The sequence below is a fragment of the Puccinia triticina genome, chromosome 14A (assembly GCF_026914185.1).
Source record: "Puccinia triticina chromosome 14A, complete sequence".
NCBI lineage: Eukaryota > Fungi > Basidiomycota > Pucciniomycetes > Pucciniales > Pucciniaceae > Puccinia > Puccinia triticina.
In genome coordinates, this window is record NC_070571.1 from 3,496,764 (window position 1) to 3,515,372 (window position 18,609).

Below are 18,609 nucleotides of genomic sequence, written 5' to 3' on the forward strand. Positions count from 1 at the left end.
ACTCATGGAGCTCCTTCCTTTGAGGGCTCACAAAGATGAAGTCACAGCGTTTTTGAAGGCCAACATATCATTCAAGAAGAATGCCATCAACAACAAATCCACACCATTACAGTGGTGGAAGACACACCCAGAAACCTATCCGGCCCTCTCCCAGATGGCTCAAGCTTATCTGGGAGCATCTGGGAGTTTGTGTGCTGTTGAATACCTATTCTTGGCAGCCGCAGACGTATGTACTAGCAACCGGGGGAGTTTACTCCCATCAACCATGTCACGCTGCGTAAGCAGCATGATGTGGCTTTGGGAGGAGGTGCCTCTCACAAGATTGTTTGAGGAGGCGGGGATAGCATTGAAAGCATTAGTGCCCTCCCACAAAAAAAAATAGCCCTGTTCTATCTTTCTTTCTCCAAGCTCCGGCTTATTCTTTTAGTCAAAAAATTATGTTATCCGTAACGAAATCACAATGAGCTGTGTGATAACGTAAAAATTGTTTTGAAATATTTCCTGTCTCTCATGGATAAATTAACAAGCCGTGCAAAAAAAAGGAGGAAAAAATTGTTACCGTAACTATTAATGCGTTACGGATAACGGTTACGTAACTAAATAAAAAACTGTTACGTTCACGTTATGTTACCGTTATCCGTAACGTAACTACCCTGTGTTTTGTAAATACACATTACATAATTCTAAGAACTTGTCCTCCACCTGACTGAAGAACTCAGAGGCTGGAGGCAAAAAGAACTAAGCTTCTCAAGGGCAAGGGGGTAGATTTATGGATATCTACAGGTGCATAAATATACAAGTGATCCTGGAACCAGTAAGAGAAAGATTTAAAAAGCTTTTCTGATAAATCCATAGTGATCAAAAGTTAAATCTGAAATGCCCATGCCCATCCCAGCATGGGTCACAATTTTGTCTTCTGGATTGATTATCCTCAGATTTTTCCTCCATTTATTCCGTCAATTATTTCCTGTGGGTAGCATGCCTTCATTAATGGTACCCTTCTATCTATGTACATTAAGCAAAAATGTAGTGTTGATTGCTCTTATCACAAGGTACTTAGTAGCACCGGGTGTTGGATAATGCAGATGCCCTTTGGACCTGCTTTATTCAGATCAATCAAAACTACTTGAATTGCAGTAGCAAAAGTGGCACACATATGTGGTGAAATGCACCAAAAAGAAATGTGTTCATGGAGTTTCAAGCTGGGCCCAATTCAACTATGGCTGCAGGGGGGGAACAGGGACCAGTTCTGTATCCCGGTGTGTCCCCGTAAAGTTTCTTTTTTTTCAATGTCCACCGTCTTTTTCGGCCAAACACAACAGTGGATATTTGCAAGTGAGTGATTTACAGGGACTTGATGGATGCCGTGTGCTGTCATTGAGCTGGGAAAGCTCCCACACCACTAAGTTCTAACATCACAGTACTTACTGGCCATCAGGCTTGGATCTTCCAGGACCAATGACCAGTATTTACTGCGCAACAAGCTTGGATAGGCTGATGTGTAGTGATTCACCAAGGAACTTTTTATTGTAAATTGTTATTTATTTCAGCCAGTAGTAGTAGAAAGACTAATGTGATCACATGAGAGAAATTTCACAATAAGCCACCAAATCAACAGAAAATATGATGAATGAGAATAAAGAAAGAGAAAAACTAACAGGATAAAGAAGCAATCTTTACAAGTAAACTGAACAGGATTTGACAACAACAAAGAACTTTTCAAACTAGAACAACAAAATAACTGAGAAAAAAAACAACATAAATTTAGAAATGAGGTCTACAATATACCCTAGAGAGATGAACAAAAAACAGAAGCTGTAGCTCCTTGAGTTTTGATGACTTCTCCTCCTGAATCAATAGTTTTCTTCAAGTTAGTGAAACTAGCTGAGATGATCAAAAGAGTTGTTGTGAGTCCCTGAGGTATTTGACTTGTTTTGATTCTTGAGTTTACCTGAATAGCTAATCCCTCAAACCAATGGCTTTTGAGTGACTTGATCAAGTATTGTGATTAATCCACCAGCGACTAGTGGGCGAGACGAATGAAACCAAGAAAGCAAGAGGAAAAGAATTTTTTCAAGTTCGGCCCCGCATTTATCAAAGCCTCCATGAGTGCAATTTATAATGCATATGCATGACTTCGCATGTCCACAAATTACATGCAACATGATGTTGATGACCACTATGTCCTGGTCATCAGAATGGGGCTTCTCTGATTTGATTGCAAGAAAAGACTGGTCATTGAGCTGGGAGAGGCTGTGCTTGGCAGCCATATTATGCCCTGTTCATCAACCCGGGCCTCTTTGAAGTCAAATTCAATGACCAGTACCTACTGATCATCAGACCAGGCAATCCCTAGACCAATGACCAGGACATGCTGGTCATTGCGCCGACCTTTCCGAGCTTGGTTGTCATTATATACTGTCCACTCAGCTTGGCGAAGTGCAGCTGGCTGGACGGTATGTGCTGTTTATCAAGCCGCGGCTTTGCCAGCCCAAGCTACATAAAATTCATACCAATCCTTCAAGCTGGGAAAAGTCCTGCTCAACAAATAACACATACACTGGTCATCAGGGCTAAGTTGGGCTTTTCCCGGCACAGTGAGCTATAATCAAGTGGAGTGTGGCCGGCAGACACCAGTAACCAAGTGGAGAACCTCTACACTCAATGGCAAGTAAAAAAAATCATGGGATGGAGAATCCCTCCACTGAATGGAATTAAAAACCGGTCATCAAGTGGGAGATGTCTCCACTCAATGGCTGCAAATTTAGATATGTTCATTGAGTGGATACTCCTCCCGTTTGCTGCTTGTCCAACAGCCATTGACTGGAGGGTATCTCCACTCAATGGTTGTACACCCCATTCATCTAGTGGAGGGTGTCTGAGCTTGATGAATGAGAAACACCAGTAAGTGTTGAATCCCAGAGTGTACCAAGCATCAGGTGGAGGTACCCTCCACTCAATCAAAAGCGTGTATGCAATAGAGTGGATCAAAGATCACCCTTAGTTGAAAATCAACTCAATATAAACACAAGCTTGAGTCACACATGCCAGAACATGAGCTGACATCAGACACAGTTCCCTGAGGAAAATGCAATCTGGCACTCTCCAGAGAGTGCCACACATTCCCCCCTGGTGTATCTGCATTGGGGCTAACATTTATTTCATGATATCGACACAAATATGATCAGCAATGTTTTGAGAATAATTTGGTTCAGCTTTTGCCCATGAAAATCTCAAAATGTGGCAGCTACAGTTCAAAATATCACCAAATTGTGGTTTTATTTGTGTTTCTGCCACTATATCTCAACGTGGAACACAACGGGAATGATTTTGTGATATTGGTAGTATTATAATAAGAGATGTTGAGAGATTAATTTGGGTCAGCTATTGACCATGAAAATCTCAAAATGTGGCAGCTACAGTCTCATGGGTCTCAAAATATCACCAAATTGGGGTTTTATTTGTGTTTCTGCCACTATATCTCAACCGTGAATGGTGATTATTTCATGATATTGGTACCAGAATATTCATCAATTTTCATAGATTATTTTGGTGTAGCTTTGATGGATTGGAGTCCCCAAAATTCCTGCTATAGTCCAATTAGTCTCAAAATATTCCCTAATTGGGAATTTTTGGTGTTTCTGCCAATGTATCTCAAGCTGCAATGGGAATGATTTCATGATATTGATACAATTATAATGACAGATATTGAGAGATTAATTTGGGTCAGCTCTTGACCACAAAAATCCTAAGATGTGGCAGCTACAGTCTTATGGGTCTCAAAATATCACCAAATTGGGGTTTTATTTGTGTTTCTGCCACTAAATATGGCAGCTACAACCTGATCAGTCTCAACCTATCAGTAGTCCCTTGGTGTTTCCCCCAGGGAATTATTCCATGATATCTAAGTTTATTAAAGTCTCTGAATCACAAAACAAAACTTCAAGGGTTTCCCCTACAAATCTCCAAAAATCAAAAAAAAAAAAAATCCTCTCTACAACTTCCAGAAAAAAAATAAAGGGGTTTCCCTCTACAAATGACAAAATTAACAAAAAAGCACAATTTTCAAACAACCTGCAACCAGCCACCTAACATCAGCAAGCTGATGCACCGTGGCCCACTTTCCATCCCTGTCTAGCAGGGTGAAAAAGCAGTGAGGGGATGACCCCCAGCGCGCCGCATTGAAGGCATTATGCAAAGGGAGGCCAACAAGTTTAGCCCCTCAAACTGCGCAAGTGCAACAGCGGAGCGGATGAGAACAAACCGCATGCTGGAAGCACAGTGGCAGAGGACGCCCTGGGGGAGTAGCCAAACACAAGATCCTCCCCTCTTTTATACAGAGGGGACCAGCAAGCTCACCTCAAGCCTTGCCCTGGACTAGCCTGGACTCTGCTTGCATGTTCACGGCAACGCCACCGCCACGGCGCACACCACCTATGTATGTATTTTTCACCCGCAAGGAATTAGCTACAGCTCAGATCTTCTGGCCATTCTGGTCGACATCCAATGTGCGCTACTGGAAGCTGAAATTGACGTTAGAATATGCCCTGTTGGGGCATTGTGGCACCACCGCCATGTCCCTTTGACACCAATTTTGTTATGTATGGATATATTCCAGTAATATCTTATGGGGGCCTGCAAAATACACCTTGACTTGCAACATCTGCCAAGCAAAAAATCAAACACAGACTCAGCAACACCATCCTCAACTCTCACTTGCGGTCAACTTGCTTAAAATCAGCACCACGTCTTGGCCGACTCAAATAACGCCACTCATAAATTTGCGCCTGACGGGTTGGTTCCTGAGTAAGAGGATTTTGTCCCTGGCCAAGCGCTCACGCTGGCCAAGATATTCCAAGGTCTTTCACACTCTCATCCGTCCACATAATACACAGAGCTGACCTTGGTGCGCCTCAGACTTCACAGGTGGCTGTTTTTTGAGGCAACGACAACAGGCAATGTGGCCCCTAGACACGCTTGGCTTATGTATCCCACAACAGCCACCACATGCGCTGATTGGACCGGGAAACGGGATGATGGAGCTGGCCTGTGTTCCCTCAGCAGCTCACTTGTCCATCCCCACTTCAACAGCGCTGCATATTGGACAAACTGTCAGAAACCAAAATGTAAGTTGTGCACTATGCACTATGGGATCTGAACCCATGTACTCAAACTTCATGAGTGATGCTTTTTACCAACTAAGCTAAGTGCGCTGTTGCATCTGGTGCTCAATTCACTGTATGTTTACCAAAGTTTGCGCATTTGACATATATCCTGGGATCAAGTCTTACATGTGTTTACATTGCTTGTCATGTACCAGTGTCAAGCTCAGTTGTCTTTGGGTGACAGGCTGCATAAGAGCAGAATTAATTATAACACTCCCCCTTGCTCTGTGCAGGGTGCAAACATAGCTTTTACAACTTCATTGGTCTGTCATATGAGATCTTTTTCCATCTGTTAGGGTGTGCTGATAAGCTGGAGACTCTTGCTACCATGTCAGAAACCAAAATGTAAGTTGTGCACTATGGGATTTGAAACCATGTCCTAAAAATTCATCAGTGATGATTTTTACCAACTAAGCTAAGTGCGCTGTTGCATCTGGTGCTCAATTCACTGTACGGTTACCAAAGTTTTTGCATTTGACATATATCCTGGGATCAAGTCTTACATGTGTTAACATTGCTTGTCATGTACCAGGTTCAAGCTCAGTTGTCTTTGGGTGACAGGCTGCATAAGAGCAGAATTAATTATAACACAAACTCTTTTGCCAGACACACCATTGAGCCCGGCCACCCCCTGATGGTGCCTCCTCTGCCTCCCCCAGTTACGCCAACAAGACGCAAAACTCACCTCACAATGTCTGCACGCTCCTCTCAAACAATTCTCAGCTCACGGCTACCCCGGCTGATTGGGTGTTGCCCCACGAGCTCTGCATCTCTCCAAGCTTGGCCTAAGGAACCGCCAATACTATTGGTGTACACCGCTGTCCTATAGACATTCATCCCTCCCAAACCCGCTGTGGCAGACTCTCTCTTGCGATGCCGCTTCAGGAGCCCACCCTGCTGAGGCGTTCTCCAGTGTCCAAACCCGCAAGTTGTTGTACGAGGAACTTGGTCTGAGCGTGGCAGACGCCATGGCCATCAACAAGCTCACCGGCACCTTCAGCAACAACAATGAGGAGGCCGTCCTGCACAAAGTTGCCCACCCATTCAATGCCTCTGCACCCCCCATTCTTGCCCCCGGATCCTTGTTTCTCAACAATCCACCGGCCTCAGCCTGGGCTGCTGTCATCCCTCAAAACCTTGCCAACGGTCCCACTGTCATTCCCCCCCCCTCTCTTCTTTCTATCCCACATTGCCCCCAGGTAACCAAAGCCCCTTCCTGCAAAGCTAATGGCAAAACATGACAGTCAACAACTTCAACAGCATGCATGTGCTTGGAAGGCAATGCACTGGGGAGGTGATCATAGTCTGCTACCACAGGGCTGTGGGCAACAGCCATGCCAACCAGGTCTATGGCATGAAAATCATCAAATGAGGTGATCATAGTATAGTTTGGCTGAATGAGGTGTATCATAGTATGATTTGGCTGAATGAGCTGTATCATAGTATGTTTTGGCTGTTGTGTGTGTTGAGTGAACTAAATGCATGAAATTCATGCATTTGTGCATGATGTGTATCAATTTTGATATTAGTCTCAGGATTAGTGGAGGCAAGATTTAGAGCCCACTAACTCCAAATGGAGCTCTGGGTGAACTGAATCCCCACAAAACATGATCTGATGTGGTTGTAGGGTTGAAAAAAGTGCCCTAATCCAGGTAACTTAGTGACTGATGCGGATATAGCAGAATTGGTGGCTCCTTGAGGAAGTCTGGTAAGTTGGACTACCCAGGGGAGTATCAAAGGTGGTCAGAGGTCTTGGTTCTGGAGCTAATTCCCTTTCATCATAACCCCCCATAATATCGCCTAGTCCATAGCAAGCACATCCAGCAAATGATTCCACAAATTCTTCCGTTGCTGGTGGCAATCCTGCGTCCTTGATGGTGACCTTATTCATTTTTTGTAGGTCATGAACTCTCCTCAGCTTCCTATCATGTTTTAGCACACAGAAAACTGGACTGGAGTAACTGGATGTGGATTGTTTGTAAAGTTTATTTTGTATCCTTTCCCTTACTTGCTCCACGTATTCATCCTTGATTGCTGCTGGGATGGGTATAGGCTTTTTTTGCTATGGTACGTGGTCAACTATGGGTATGACATAAGGTAATCCGTAAGAATGCTTCAGGAGTCCTCTTTCCTCTGGAGTGAACGCCACCGCTTTTTCTCGCATTACAATCACGTGCTTGAAGAGTTTCAGTTCTTCCTCCCAAAGCCATCCTTCTGGTCCAAATTTAACTACCTTCAGGCGTTCTTCAGTAATCCTGGCTAAAGGCTTGAAATCAGGGGGATTTGGGGAAGTGGTGTTTTGTAGGGATCTCGTGTAAGTGGAGGATTCAAAATAGGTTGATTGATAGGTTGAACTTTCTTGGCCACAGGTTTGTACTTTGTTATGCACCATAAACTCCCCTCCTTCCAGCTTTGGCATAATTTCTCCTGGAACAATGATCCCAGCCCGTTTAGAGATGGCAAAAGGGTACCTGTTTGCGGGTACCCGCCAACAGGTGCCGGGTGTGGGTGCGGGTATTCAGATTATGAGGGAAGAAATTGACAGGTATCCGCCCAGAATTGGGGTCACTACCCTGTCCGCACAGGAGATATCATATCCTCAGCCTGCTCCATCTCAACTCCCACCCCGCCATCTCCTCCTCAGCTCCTCATCTGCACCAGATCCTCCTCAACTCCCACCATGGCACCAACCATCAAGAAACGTTGCAAAGCCCCCAGGTCGGATGCTTCCAAATCACCAGATTCTGACATTCAAAGCATCAAACATCCCCTGCAGGCCAAAACTTTGAGTAATCTCATTTTTATGGATGATTCCAACAATGAGGTCCCCTCAACTGATGTTGCACAGTCTCAGGGCCTGACTGATGAACAAGAATTAAGTAAGTCATCCCATGATCCAGGTCCTTCAGCCATTTTATGAAATTACCCTCCAAGTATCATCTCGGGGCGGAGCTTGGATTGCTCAAGTGGTGGTGTTCATTGACCAGATCAGCAGTCATCTATTGACAGCAATTTTCAACAAGACCGACGGATACCCACCAGCTTTGAGGAATGCCTGCCAGGCAGGCCTTCAATTGACCAATAAATATTACACTCTTACAGACTGCTTGCCGATTTACCAAGTCGCTATGAGTGAGTTTCTCCTTTGCTCAAAGCTGTTACTCCTTCATCCATCATTCAAGGATGAATATTTCAAGCTGGCAAAGTGGCAAACGGATTGGATTGAAAAAGCAATCCGACTCGCTTGTGACATGTGGGAAATCCACTACAAATCAACACCACGGTTAGCTACACCTAAAGATTGTAATGCTCGCCCAAAGGTTGGTTTTTAAAAACATATTCAAATTCAAATCAAAATCAAGCTGACATGGAGTACAGCCGGCTTCAACTGGTGTGCTTGCTGCACTGAGTGGTGCCTCTGAAGCACGCGCAGGTCAGGTATCAATGGACCCGCTCAATGTTTGGATCACCGGAGGCTTACATTGCAACAAGGAAGGACTCCCAGTCAACCCCCTTGAGTGGTGGATGAGAGAAGGGCGCAGTGGAAATACTTAAGGTGGTCTGCTTCAGATGGCAGTGGATGTACTCAGCTGCCCAGGTGAGTCTGGTTGTGGTTCTTGAGAGATTTAATACCTTACTAATAATTTTACTGTTCTACAAAACAGCAACAACAGTGGATGTTGAAAGATCATTCAGTTTTGGTAGGGATTATGTGGCTAACCGAAAACATCAACTCAACGCTTCTTCCGTCACTAAGGGAATGACGGTGGTGTTTTACTCCAAAAACAACTTGATTAAACCAGGAATCCTGCAGAGATTGAAGCAAGAGAAAAGAAGCAAAGGCAAGAATAAAGGAAAGGAGAAAGCTGAGGTTGTAATCTGTTGAACAAACCCGCTCAAAATGAAAAGTAAACTCAGTGTGATTTGCGAGTGAGTGATACATTGGCAGGTGCCATGGGTACCTGCTCTCCACACCCAGGTACCTGCCCTCCTGCACCCGGGTACCCCCCCTCACGGGTGCCGGGTGCGAGTACGGGTGTCTCAAAATCGGTGAAAATCAAGGGGGTACCCGTACCCGCAACAGGTACCCGGGTGTCATTTGCCATCTCTAAGCCTGTTGGAGAGTAAATTTCCTATTTGCTGTTGGTCCTTATCTGGTTGATCTATCCTTGTGGTGTTGATGGAAAGACCTGGTTTGGAATCAGATGTGCCTTTGGAAATGGATTTTAATGGTAAGTTTTTCTTTATGGCGCTGCAGAATTTTAACGGTTTGAAAAAGATAATAAGGATTTTCCACCTGGCTGAAAAGAATTTGAACAGATAAATAGTTGTTTGTCTTGATGACTTTTGGAATTATTTTACAAAAACAGATCTCAGCCAGTCTAAGAAAACTGGTGTCCAAGACATAACGCGCTTGACTAGCTGAAGCAAGCTACTCCCTAGATGGCCACCGGAAGTTCTAAAAAATGCTGATTTGATTTATTTTTGAACATACAATGTTCTTTGCCTTCCTCTTGGAGCAGATCCGATGGAGGAGCAGGTCTGATGACATTTTTACTAAGGTTCTTCCAATTATCCCAGCCACTTTCTTTCCCAGTTCGTGCCAAAGGTACTGAAATTCATCTTCCTTTGCTTCCCTGGAAAGTGAGTGTTTCTCCTGTTTAATGGTATTCCAAGGTACATCCATGGTCAAAGAGGAAAGGTCGTCCTAGAATGCAATCTTGAGCCTTTGGTGATATGAAAAGATGTGCTGGCCCGGAAAGCAACCAATTTGTATTGGACAGTTTCCCACTACTCCTGTTATGCTCCACCCACACCTTGCATTGGTATGTTCACTATTACTGATTCCAGCGCTAAATCTTCCGCTACCGATCGAGGAATGACATTGACCATGGATCCTGAATCCACCATGAATTCTACTTTTTCTCCCCCAACTTCTGCAGTTACATATCCCAGGGCACAACTTTAGTAGCAGGGATCTGAGAGATCTTCTTTTTCCGCAGGTATGGTCATTGGTGCTGCTATGTTAGTTTCCTCTGTTTTAATATAAGTTGTGGAAGTCCTTTTTCTGGGAAGGAATTCCTGCAACCTGGCTATGACTTTTTCTGTGTACGAGGGGGATATTGTCGTTAGCTGTGCAAAGGTGGTAGGGATTTTCACATTATCCAAGTCCTGTAGTAGTGCTTCCTCAGGTGAGCCCTTCTTCAGGATTGCTGGTACCCACTCTCAACTCCAAACTTTCTCAGGTATCTTTTTCAGAGTGTCCTTTGGAGTGTTATCCAATTCCTCCCCTTCATGATCAATATCCATGGCTTCCTGCTCCGGTTCTTGGATCCTGACCCCACGTCTACCCTTCTGAGCTTCTGACCTAGTGATAGGATGGACTTTTATGAAGTTCTCAGTGCCTAGAGTAGGAGGGCTCCAATGGATGGTTTGTACCAAGGCTTTCGTTGTTGGAGTCTTACCATTTCCTCCTTGATGGGACTCTGCCAGATTCTTGATTGCTTCTTGCATTTGAGGGTTAGCCAAAGCTGCTGCCACTACTGAATGTATAGGCCTTGATGGGTTCCATGGGATGTATTCTCCGTTTGGTAAGTACCAGTCTTTTCCTTCTTTCCTTACCAAACCTTGTGCTCTGTCTTTTGAAGCTTCGGGGCACTGATAAGTGGAGTGTCCTTCCTTCCTACAATAGAAGCAGGGCTGGGATTCAAATAAAGGGGTGGATGGTTGAGCATTACCCCGAGTAAATTCTTGCCTGTCCAAAGTTCCCTGATGATTGTAAGTGCTGGGTGCAGGGTTTGCCATTTGTTGCTGGAGGGAAGCAAGTTTTTGTTGTATGTCTTTGATTTCTTGTGCAATTGCTTTCTTGTTGGGAACTTCTTTGAGCATTTGCTCCCTTTGTTTGCCATCACCTTTCTTGAGGTCAAGACCTTTCTGCATGATCTGGTTTGAATCGGAAAAGCTGGAGAAATTGGTATATCCTTTGTTAACCTGAACTTCTGTTTCTGCAGCTGTTATTAAGTCCTCCCAATTTATATTACTCCCATCTTTAGCTTTTTGAAGTTGCTTTTTATAGACCAACGTGAGCTTGACACTTTGTTGACTTTCAGCTGAGAATGCACTTAGGAATAGTCCCCCTGCTTCATCCATCTTGGTGACGTGCTCATTTTTCACAAGGCACTTGAGGATTGCAGTGAATTTTCCCAGGTAGGCTTTGTATTCTCAATGGCTTGTTATTCCTTCTTTGGCTTGTTGTTTTGCTAATTTGATGAGATCATCCGTGGTATACATGACTGTATTATCCAAATCTACCCAGGTTTTGATCATGTTGGCTTGTAATTTGGTCCAGTCGTACTCTTTGTACCCCTCCATTTCCTCAAGTTCGCAATTCAGCTCTTCTTTTTGTATAAACCATGGTATCTGAATTGCTTTCTCACGCTCTATGGCACCATACCCATAGGCTGCCCGTTTAAACTGGTGTAGAAACTTCATGAACTGACTCCCATCATAGTAAAGACCTTCTTTGTTCCCGATGATGTTAGGTTTGTCTGAGTGCTCAGGTTGGGGATAGACGTATATTGGCTGAGTTTGCTGAACTGGAATTGGAGGTTGTTGTTGTTGTTGAAAATGAGGATGATACATATTTTCTTGGTTGTTTTCAGTGTTATGAATCCCGTAACCGGTTGGTTGTTGTCTTGGGGTATTATTTCTTGGTGGGATATTTTGAGTTTCATCTGAATCTGAAATTTCTTCTTCAGCAGGATCTCTGAAGTGATTTTCTGGACCCTTTTCTTTGTCTTTCCTAGGTCGTGGTGGTGGATTGTTTGTGGCATCGCTTGGCCAAAGTAATCCTGAAGTTCCTGCCGATGGTCTGTTCCTTAAAGGGGTGCTTGAAGTGAATCATTCTCCCATTTCTAATGTACTGAAGGGTAAACTCATGTTGATTCTTGTTGATTCCTAGTTTTCTTATCATGAAAATTGTTTGTTAACTGTTACTGTGCTCTGAAATAGAAACAATAATATATGGTCTCTTGTTTCTTTACCAGGGCAAATTGGGCTGAGCTGTGTGAGCTCATGTGAAAACCAGCTCACCCAGCTCACATTCAGCTCAAATTTGGATGGATCAATCAGCACACGCTGCATGGAATTTTCCAGATCACTCAGCTCATTTGGCAGGGCAATTTCCAGCCCACCCAGCTCATTTGGCAGGGCAATTTCCAGCTCACTCAGCTCATTTGGCACTGAAATTTCCAGCTCACCCAGCTCATTTGGCAGGGCAATTTCTAGCTCACCCAGCTCATCTGGCAGTGAAATTTCCAGCTCACCCAGCTCATTTGGCAGGGCAATTTCCAGCTCACCCAGCTCATTTTGCAGGGAAATTTCCAGCTCACCCAGCTCATCTGGCAGTGAAATTTCCAGCTCACCCAGCTCATCTGGCAGTGAAATTTCCAGCTTACCCAGCTCATTTGGCAGGGCAATTTCCAGATCACCCAGCTCATCTGGCGGGTCAATTTCCAGCTCACCCAGCTCATTTGAAAGGGCAATTTCCAAGTCACCCAGCTCATTCCGCAGGTGAATCTTGTACCAAAAAGCTACAACCTCAGCAGCCAGGAACTCATTTCAGCTTCAGTGCAGCCAAAAACCAAATGGCCGCAAGGATTTTCATCCTCATGTACCCACTTCCAAGCTTGTCTTTCTGTTCTCACAGCAAAAGTGCTGCTGCAGCTGGTGGTGCTTTCATTTGCTTTTTTTTAGCAAAAAATGTTACTATTGAAATGTGCTGATGTGTTTGTGTGCTGCAGAGTTGAAATTTTAGCTTGGAGCAAAGTCAAAAAATTCACCACTTTTCAGCCCTCAGCACTCTTTTCAGAAAGCTGCACTGCTTTTAAGCCTTCAGCACTCTTGTCAGCAAGCTGCACTGCTTTACTTGTTCCACCGCTCCTCTCAGCTAGTTTACCTGCTTTTTAGTCCCCAACACAGCAGTTGCCCACTGCTTCAGGGGTCAATGTAGTGGTTCTTTGCTGCAGGCAACTGAAAAAAGTTTGCTTATATCTAGATTTTTCCCCCTCAGATCAATCAGCAAAAATCCCAGCAGCTTACCTGCTGCTAGCAAAGCTGGGCAAAAAATGCTTGTTGCTTGAGTCCCAAATCAAGCAAAAGGGGGTCAAGGGGGTCATTGATTTTGGAAGGGCATTTTTCAAACAGGCCTAGCTGGTTAATGCCATACTTTTGGTGCCTGTCAAAATCAAGGCTCTTAATTAATCTTTTAAAAACAAGTTGAAGAGTTAAAAATAGCAAAAAAATCAGTATGGAGCCATTCTTTTTTGGGTATCCGATGAGGCACTTGACTAGGCCCCAGTTTTACTTGTGTGGCCTCTACAGAGGGAAAAGTTCAAAAGGCTCAAACAGCACTTTGGCTGCCAGTGCCCATTGTTTTGAAAGCTTGGGCCAAAGTACCACCTTTGGAGGGTGGCTTCAAGATTGGGCCAAGGCAACTCAAAATGAGGGACTTGTGCTAAGTTGGCTTAGGCAATCCACAGCTTTACTGGATCAACAAACTTAACTAAGTGCCTCCTGGTCTGCGAAGCCCCTGCCTCCAAAGGGCGGACTTGGGAAACAGCAGACCTTTTTGGGGTGACAGGTACACACAAACAGACTGTTTTTTTGGGCAGTATCTTTGCCAAAAATTATCCAAAACTCTTCATGAAACATGTGTCATGTAGCCAAGAAGCTCAGCTAGATTTTCATATTGTATTTTCTGAATTTTGACAAAAAAACAAGGAAAAATGAGTTTCAGCTTTTTCCCACGGAGAGGCATGCATTTTGCAGCCCTGCACTGCACAAAATGGCCAATTGTTGGTCTTTGGATGCCATTTTTTGGGGGAAAGTGGTGAGGGATGATCCCCAAAATGGCTGAGGAGAAAGGCAAGAGCAAGCCCTTTCTCATTGTCTTTTCCATGGCACAATAGCTATTGCAGAATTAGATTTTTTCTCTGCCAAATGAGAAAAATTGTCACCTCAAAAAAGTCTGCTGTTTCCCAAGTCGGCCCTTTGGAGGCAGGGGCTTCGCAGCCAGGAGGGACGTAGTCAAGCTTGCTGCATCAAGCTTCAGCTCTCCATCAAACCTACCAACCAACCCATCCAAACCAAGTACGCAAACTAATTTTTGAGCCGCCAATCCAGTACCCTCTCACCAAACCCCACAATGGCAGCAACTCAATCAGCAATATCCGCCAAAACAAGCACCAAATCCAAGAAAAAAAGTTCAACTTTGACCCAGGCTGCAACCAATCAAAAGAAGGGCCGGGTAGGAGGAAAAGCTAACTCTTCTAAAAAGAATCCTTGATTGTGTACTAGGAAAAACTTGCAATTGGATACATATGACAATTAAAATTCAAGTGATGTTCAAAATGAAACCGTACCCACTGGAAAATCCAATTGGAGCCCAAACAATCCTCCCCAAACTGAAAGAAATCAATCTCCTTTGCACCATAACTTGGTTGGTCTAACCCTTGAAAACTTTGGTAGCCAATTGGACAATTGGTCTATACAAAAACTTTGGCAAGCCTCTCAGAAAAACAAAGATATCCACTCTAATCGGATTCCACCAGAAGTTCAAGACGCACTCACATTGCTCAAACAAAATTATATACAAAGCAAGCTCATGCTTGCATTGATCGGACATGTCAGTGAAGCAACTGTGAATAAATCACTGTAAGTCTGCTTAATTTTTGCACAAGTGCATTACATATTTAAATCCTTCTGCCCTATAGTGGTGAAAATAAACCCCCACTTCGAAAATGCTCCTGGAATCGCTTCTTGGCCTTCAGCTTGGAGAGTGCAAAAACTCTTGGTAAGTTTCCTCCCACCCTCACCCAGCCTCACAAACCTAGCAATCAAGTTTAATACTAATTCCCTATCTGCCATTAGTCCCCCCAAGGGGATGCTCAGTTGGGTGGGATGAAAGAAATACCCACCTCGGGAATGTGTGGTTGGGCCTTTCTAAGGATGAAAGATCAGTTTTTGGTGCGGCTGTCTTTCAATACTTCTCAAAAATACCATGCCAGCTTGAAGACAATGATGACAATGATGAGGAAGAAATCGAGCTTACCCCATACAAGATTGAACTCTACGAGCCCCTCCACCAAGCTTTGGTAAACCAGGAGAAAGTTGATTTGATAATTTTGAAGGGATCCAATTCTGGTATCAAAAATGCCAAAGCGTTCAAACAGGCGGAGAAGCAAATGCAAAATCTAAACAAAGAAGTCAGTATCAATTAGAAAATTTTATCATCTTTTTGCAAGCTTGAACTAACAGATTTGAATTTACTAGCTATTTAATGCTTCAAATTTATACAATACTACCTATTACCTCCTCACAGCAACCAGAAAAACCGGTGCAAACAGTTTTTGTCGCAAGTGGTCAAACGATGCAGCTTGGCTCACTCTTGCGGAGAAAAAAGTGGAAAGCTAAGGAGAAATTTGAGGAATATAGTCATGGACAAGATATTCAAGATGCAGTGGAGGAGGTGAATGGAGTTTGCATGGCAAAGAAAAAAAACCCCCGGCGGAAAAGATGAAGACTGACCTTTGAGCAGCTCTGAACAAAACCCTTGGTGAGCTTTTAACCAAGAAAATCTTATACAAACTATTCATCAGCTAATGGTTTTTTTCTTAGCAACTGCCCTTGGTGTTTTGGTTGAAGGTTGTATATTTCCAAAACAAAAAGATCCAGTTGCTATCTTACGCAAAAAACATCCACACTTGAGGATAGTCCTCTCCAAAGGTTCTCAGCTCAAGGCCAAAGAATTAATGACTGGTTTTGATGGCCTCCAATTCCCCAAAAGAAAACAATGGCTTGCGACATTAAAAGCGGAGCATTCCAGATTCTACCCATTGAGAATTAGATGTTGTAACCGTTCTTCTTTTGCTCAAATCACATGTTTTTGAGAAAACAATTATCTGCTGCTCTGGACTGGATATTGTATTTGGTTGTTTCACTGCACCTATATCATCTTCTCAAAATAAAACCATTCTTCTCCTTTTTTATCTCCACTTGACTCTTGCCCCAATTAAAAGAAACAGTTTGTCAATCCAGATACAGTTTGTCAATCTCAATACAATTTTTCAAGAAGCCATGATATCTAAGCTGACCCAATACCAATTCACTATGCTTTTTGTTCTCTGATTTCAAAGAAAGTATAAAATAACAAATAACATTTCATTCTTGATCACTTAGAAAGCAAACATAAAGGATGGTTCAAAATGATTTTTTTTTAGTTTGATTTGTTTTTCTTGTTGGTGCTTGGCTTGTCTTGAGGTTTGCCTCTTTTTCTAGACAACAATTTTTGAATATGGTAAACTTGGTTGACCAAATTGGTGTCATATTTTGGATATATTGGAAGCCAGTAATCGGATTTGCTGTATACCTATGAATATAATAAAGCCATGAGTGTATGCAAAAAAAGAAGAGTGTATTGATCAAAGCAAACCCTGTTGTCATCTTTGGCCCCTTGGCTTTTGGCATGAGCAGCAAACCTTGCAACAGCTGAAAAGGAGCTTGCTCGACTCCAAAACGCAACAGAATATCAACGTGGGGGGCCTTCCAAAGCCTTTGAAAAGTAGAATTTAGCAACACCTCCATGCAACCTGGGGTAAGCCACACCCAATGATGGAAGGAGAAATTCCCCACCATGGTGGTTACCAAAAAAACAAGCAGAATCAAATAGCAACGCATTCTTCCGATCCTGGTGTGTGTAGACTTGACTGTTCACACTGATTGTGCGGGCTAAAAATAATCTTGAAGCTGTGGTATTATTGCAGATCACAAAAAGAACGGGTCACTTACATGCGATGATTTTGTTTTTCTCATTTTTCAAATTTTTGCAGAGGTAGTCAGATCCATGTTTCTCAAGAAACCCAATGGCCGCCTCGGCAATCGTAGTTGATTGTGGCAAGAATGCCTTATTGATCCACAATGACAGCTTGCTGTAGAAGGTGATTTTGTTCCAAAATTTGGCCATTGCCTTTGTGTCTGCAGCGTAAGAGGGTTGGGAAGTACGGGGGAGAATTCTTCAGTCTTCCACAAGTTGTTGTACCCCTGCAGCTCATTCAAATCGTTTTTTTCTTGCTTAATTTGTACTTTGAGGTCATGCATCCCCTTTGATTTGGGATAAGAATTGTAGTGGTTAAACAATATGGCCCAATTATTACTTAAGAAGAAAATGGTTGTACATCAATCCATAGGCCTGAAAAGACATTGAAGAGTTGTCAGCCCCCGCAGGGCCACAAATTTCACCCTTAATTTTTAGGCCAATTGGGAAGGGACTTTGCAGAGGCCCAGCAATGGGTTCAGAAGAGTAAAGGACTTCTTTTTTGGCTGTATTCCAATTCAAGGTTGATACGATTTCATTGAGATTAATCTCGGCGCGAACCTGTAAAATTCATACATAGATTTGAAGGGCAATTTACCTATCAAAAAAGGGGAGCAGAGCACAGCAAAAAGTTAATGTACATCTGGATGCAAATGTTGATCACTAGTGGCAACATAGGGTAGTTACGTTACGTTGCGTTATCCACACGATTTTGGTAACGTAACTACCCCCGTTATCTGGGCCCCCCCCGCTACTTTACTAGTAACGAGGTCATTTCAGGCCCCGCGCGTAACGTAACGGGCCTCATTTTTGAGGCCCATTATCGCGTTATCCCCCGGATAACGCAATAACAGACCATTTAAGGCTTTTTTAGCCTCATTTTTTGCCCATTCTCAAGGGCTCCGCGCGCCCGGATAAAGCAACAAGCATAAAAAAAAGGGCTTAATATGGTGCGCTAATGTAATCGCACCGCCGTTACGCATAACGCGTAGATAACGACAAAAATTCTGTTACGTTACCGTTATCTACGCGTTACACGTAGAGTAACTACCCTTTGTTGCTAGTGGTCGGAATTGGTGGAACTCCAACACCAACAAAAATGCCAGCTTCATGAATCAAGACAACCATTTTGTCACCAGGTAGAAGCTTGAACTTGCTCTGCTTAACCTTGGAGTATTTGAGGTTGTGGAAATAGGTTGGATATCAAAGGCAAAAAGGCTTGGTTGCACCAGGATTACCATTGTATTGTTGGATGGTCTCGTGAACTGATTCGGCAGCTTGGAGTAACTGGCTTTGGAGAGCGGTGCTTGGAGGAGCGCCAGCGGACAACCCTTCGGCTGGGAATTTTGCCGATTGAAATTGCGCCAGCAGCAATTGGACAATTTTTCTGATGTGCGTCTTTGGGGTGATCTCTTGCATTAAAAATACGGCCAACAAGTCAAAGTCCACCACTTCTTTGCGGTGATCCAGATTTTGCCTGTGGAGCAACATGCACAGTTGTCTAACCAGGGTAGCAACATCCGCCTTGGTGTAATCAATGCCTCTTGAGGGCCCTCGGGGGTCGTCGGCCAT

At 43.6% G+C, this 18,609-nt stretch overlaps 2 protein-coding genes across 2 annotated transcripts; one reads left to right on the top strand and one right to left on the bottom strand.

The window, feature by feature from the left end:
• Positions 1-6,133: 6,133 nt before the first annotated feature.
• Positions 6,134-6,537, top strand: PtA15_14A322 (uncharacterized protein; the record flags this gene model as incomplete). The annotated part of the gene is made up of 2 exons (XM_053163026.1): positions 6,134-6,311; positions 6,410-6,537. The coding sequence occupies 2 exons, from the start codon at positions 6,134-6,136 to the stop codon at positions 6,535-6,537; spliced, it is 306 nt and encodes a 101-aa protein (XP_053026993.1).
• A 10,840-nt stretch (positions 6,538-17,377) lies between these two features.
• On the bottom strand, positions 17,378-18,609 carry PtA15_14A323 (uncharacterized protein; the record flags this gene model as incomplete). Its single annotated transcript, XM_053163027.1, has 2 exons — positions 17,378-17,412; positions 18,276-18,609. 2 exons carry the CDS (start codon positions 18,607-18,609, stop codon positions 17,378-17,380), a joined length of 369 nt encoding a protein of 122 aa, XP_053026994.1.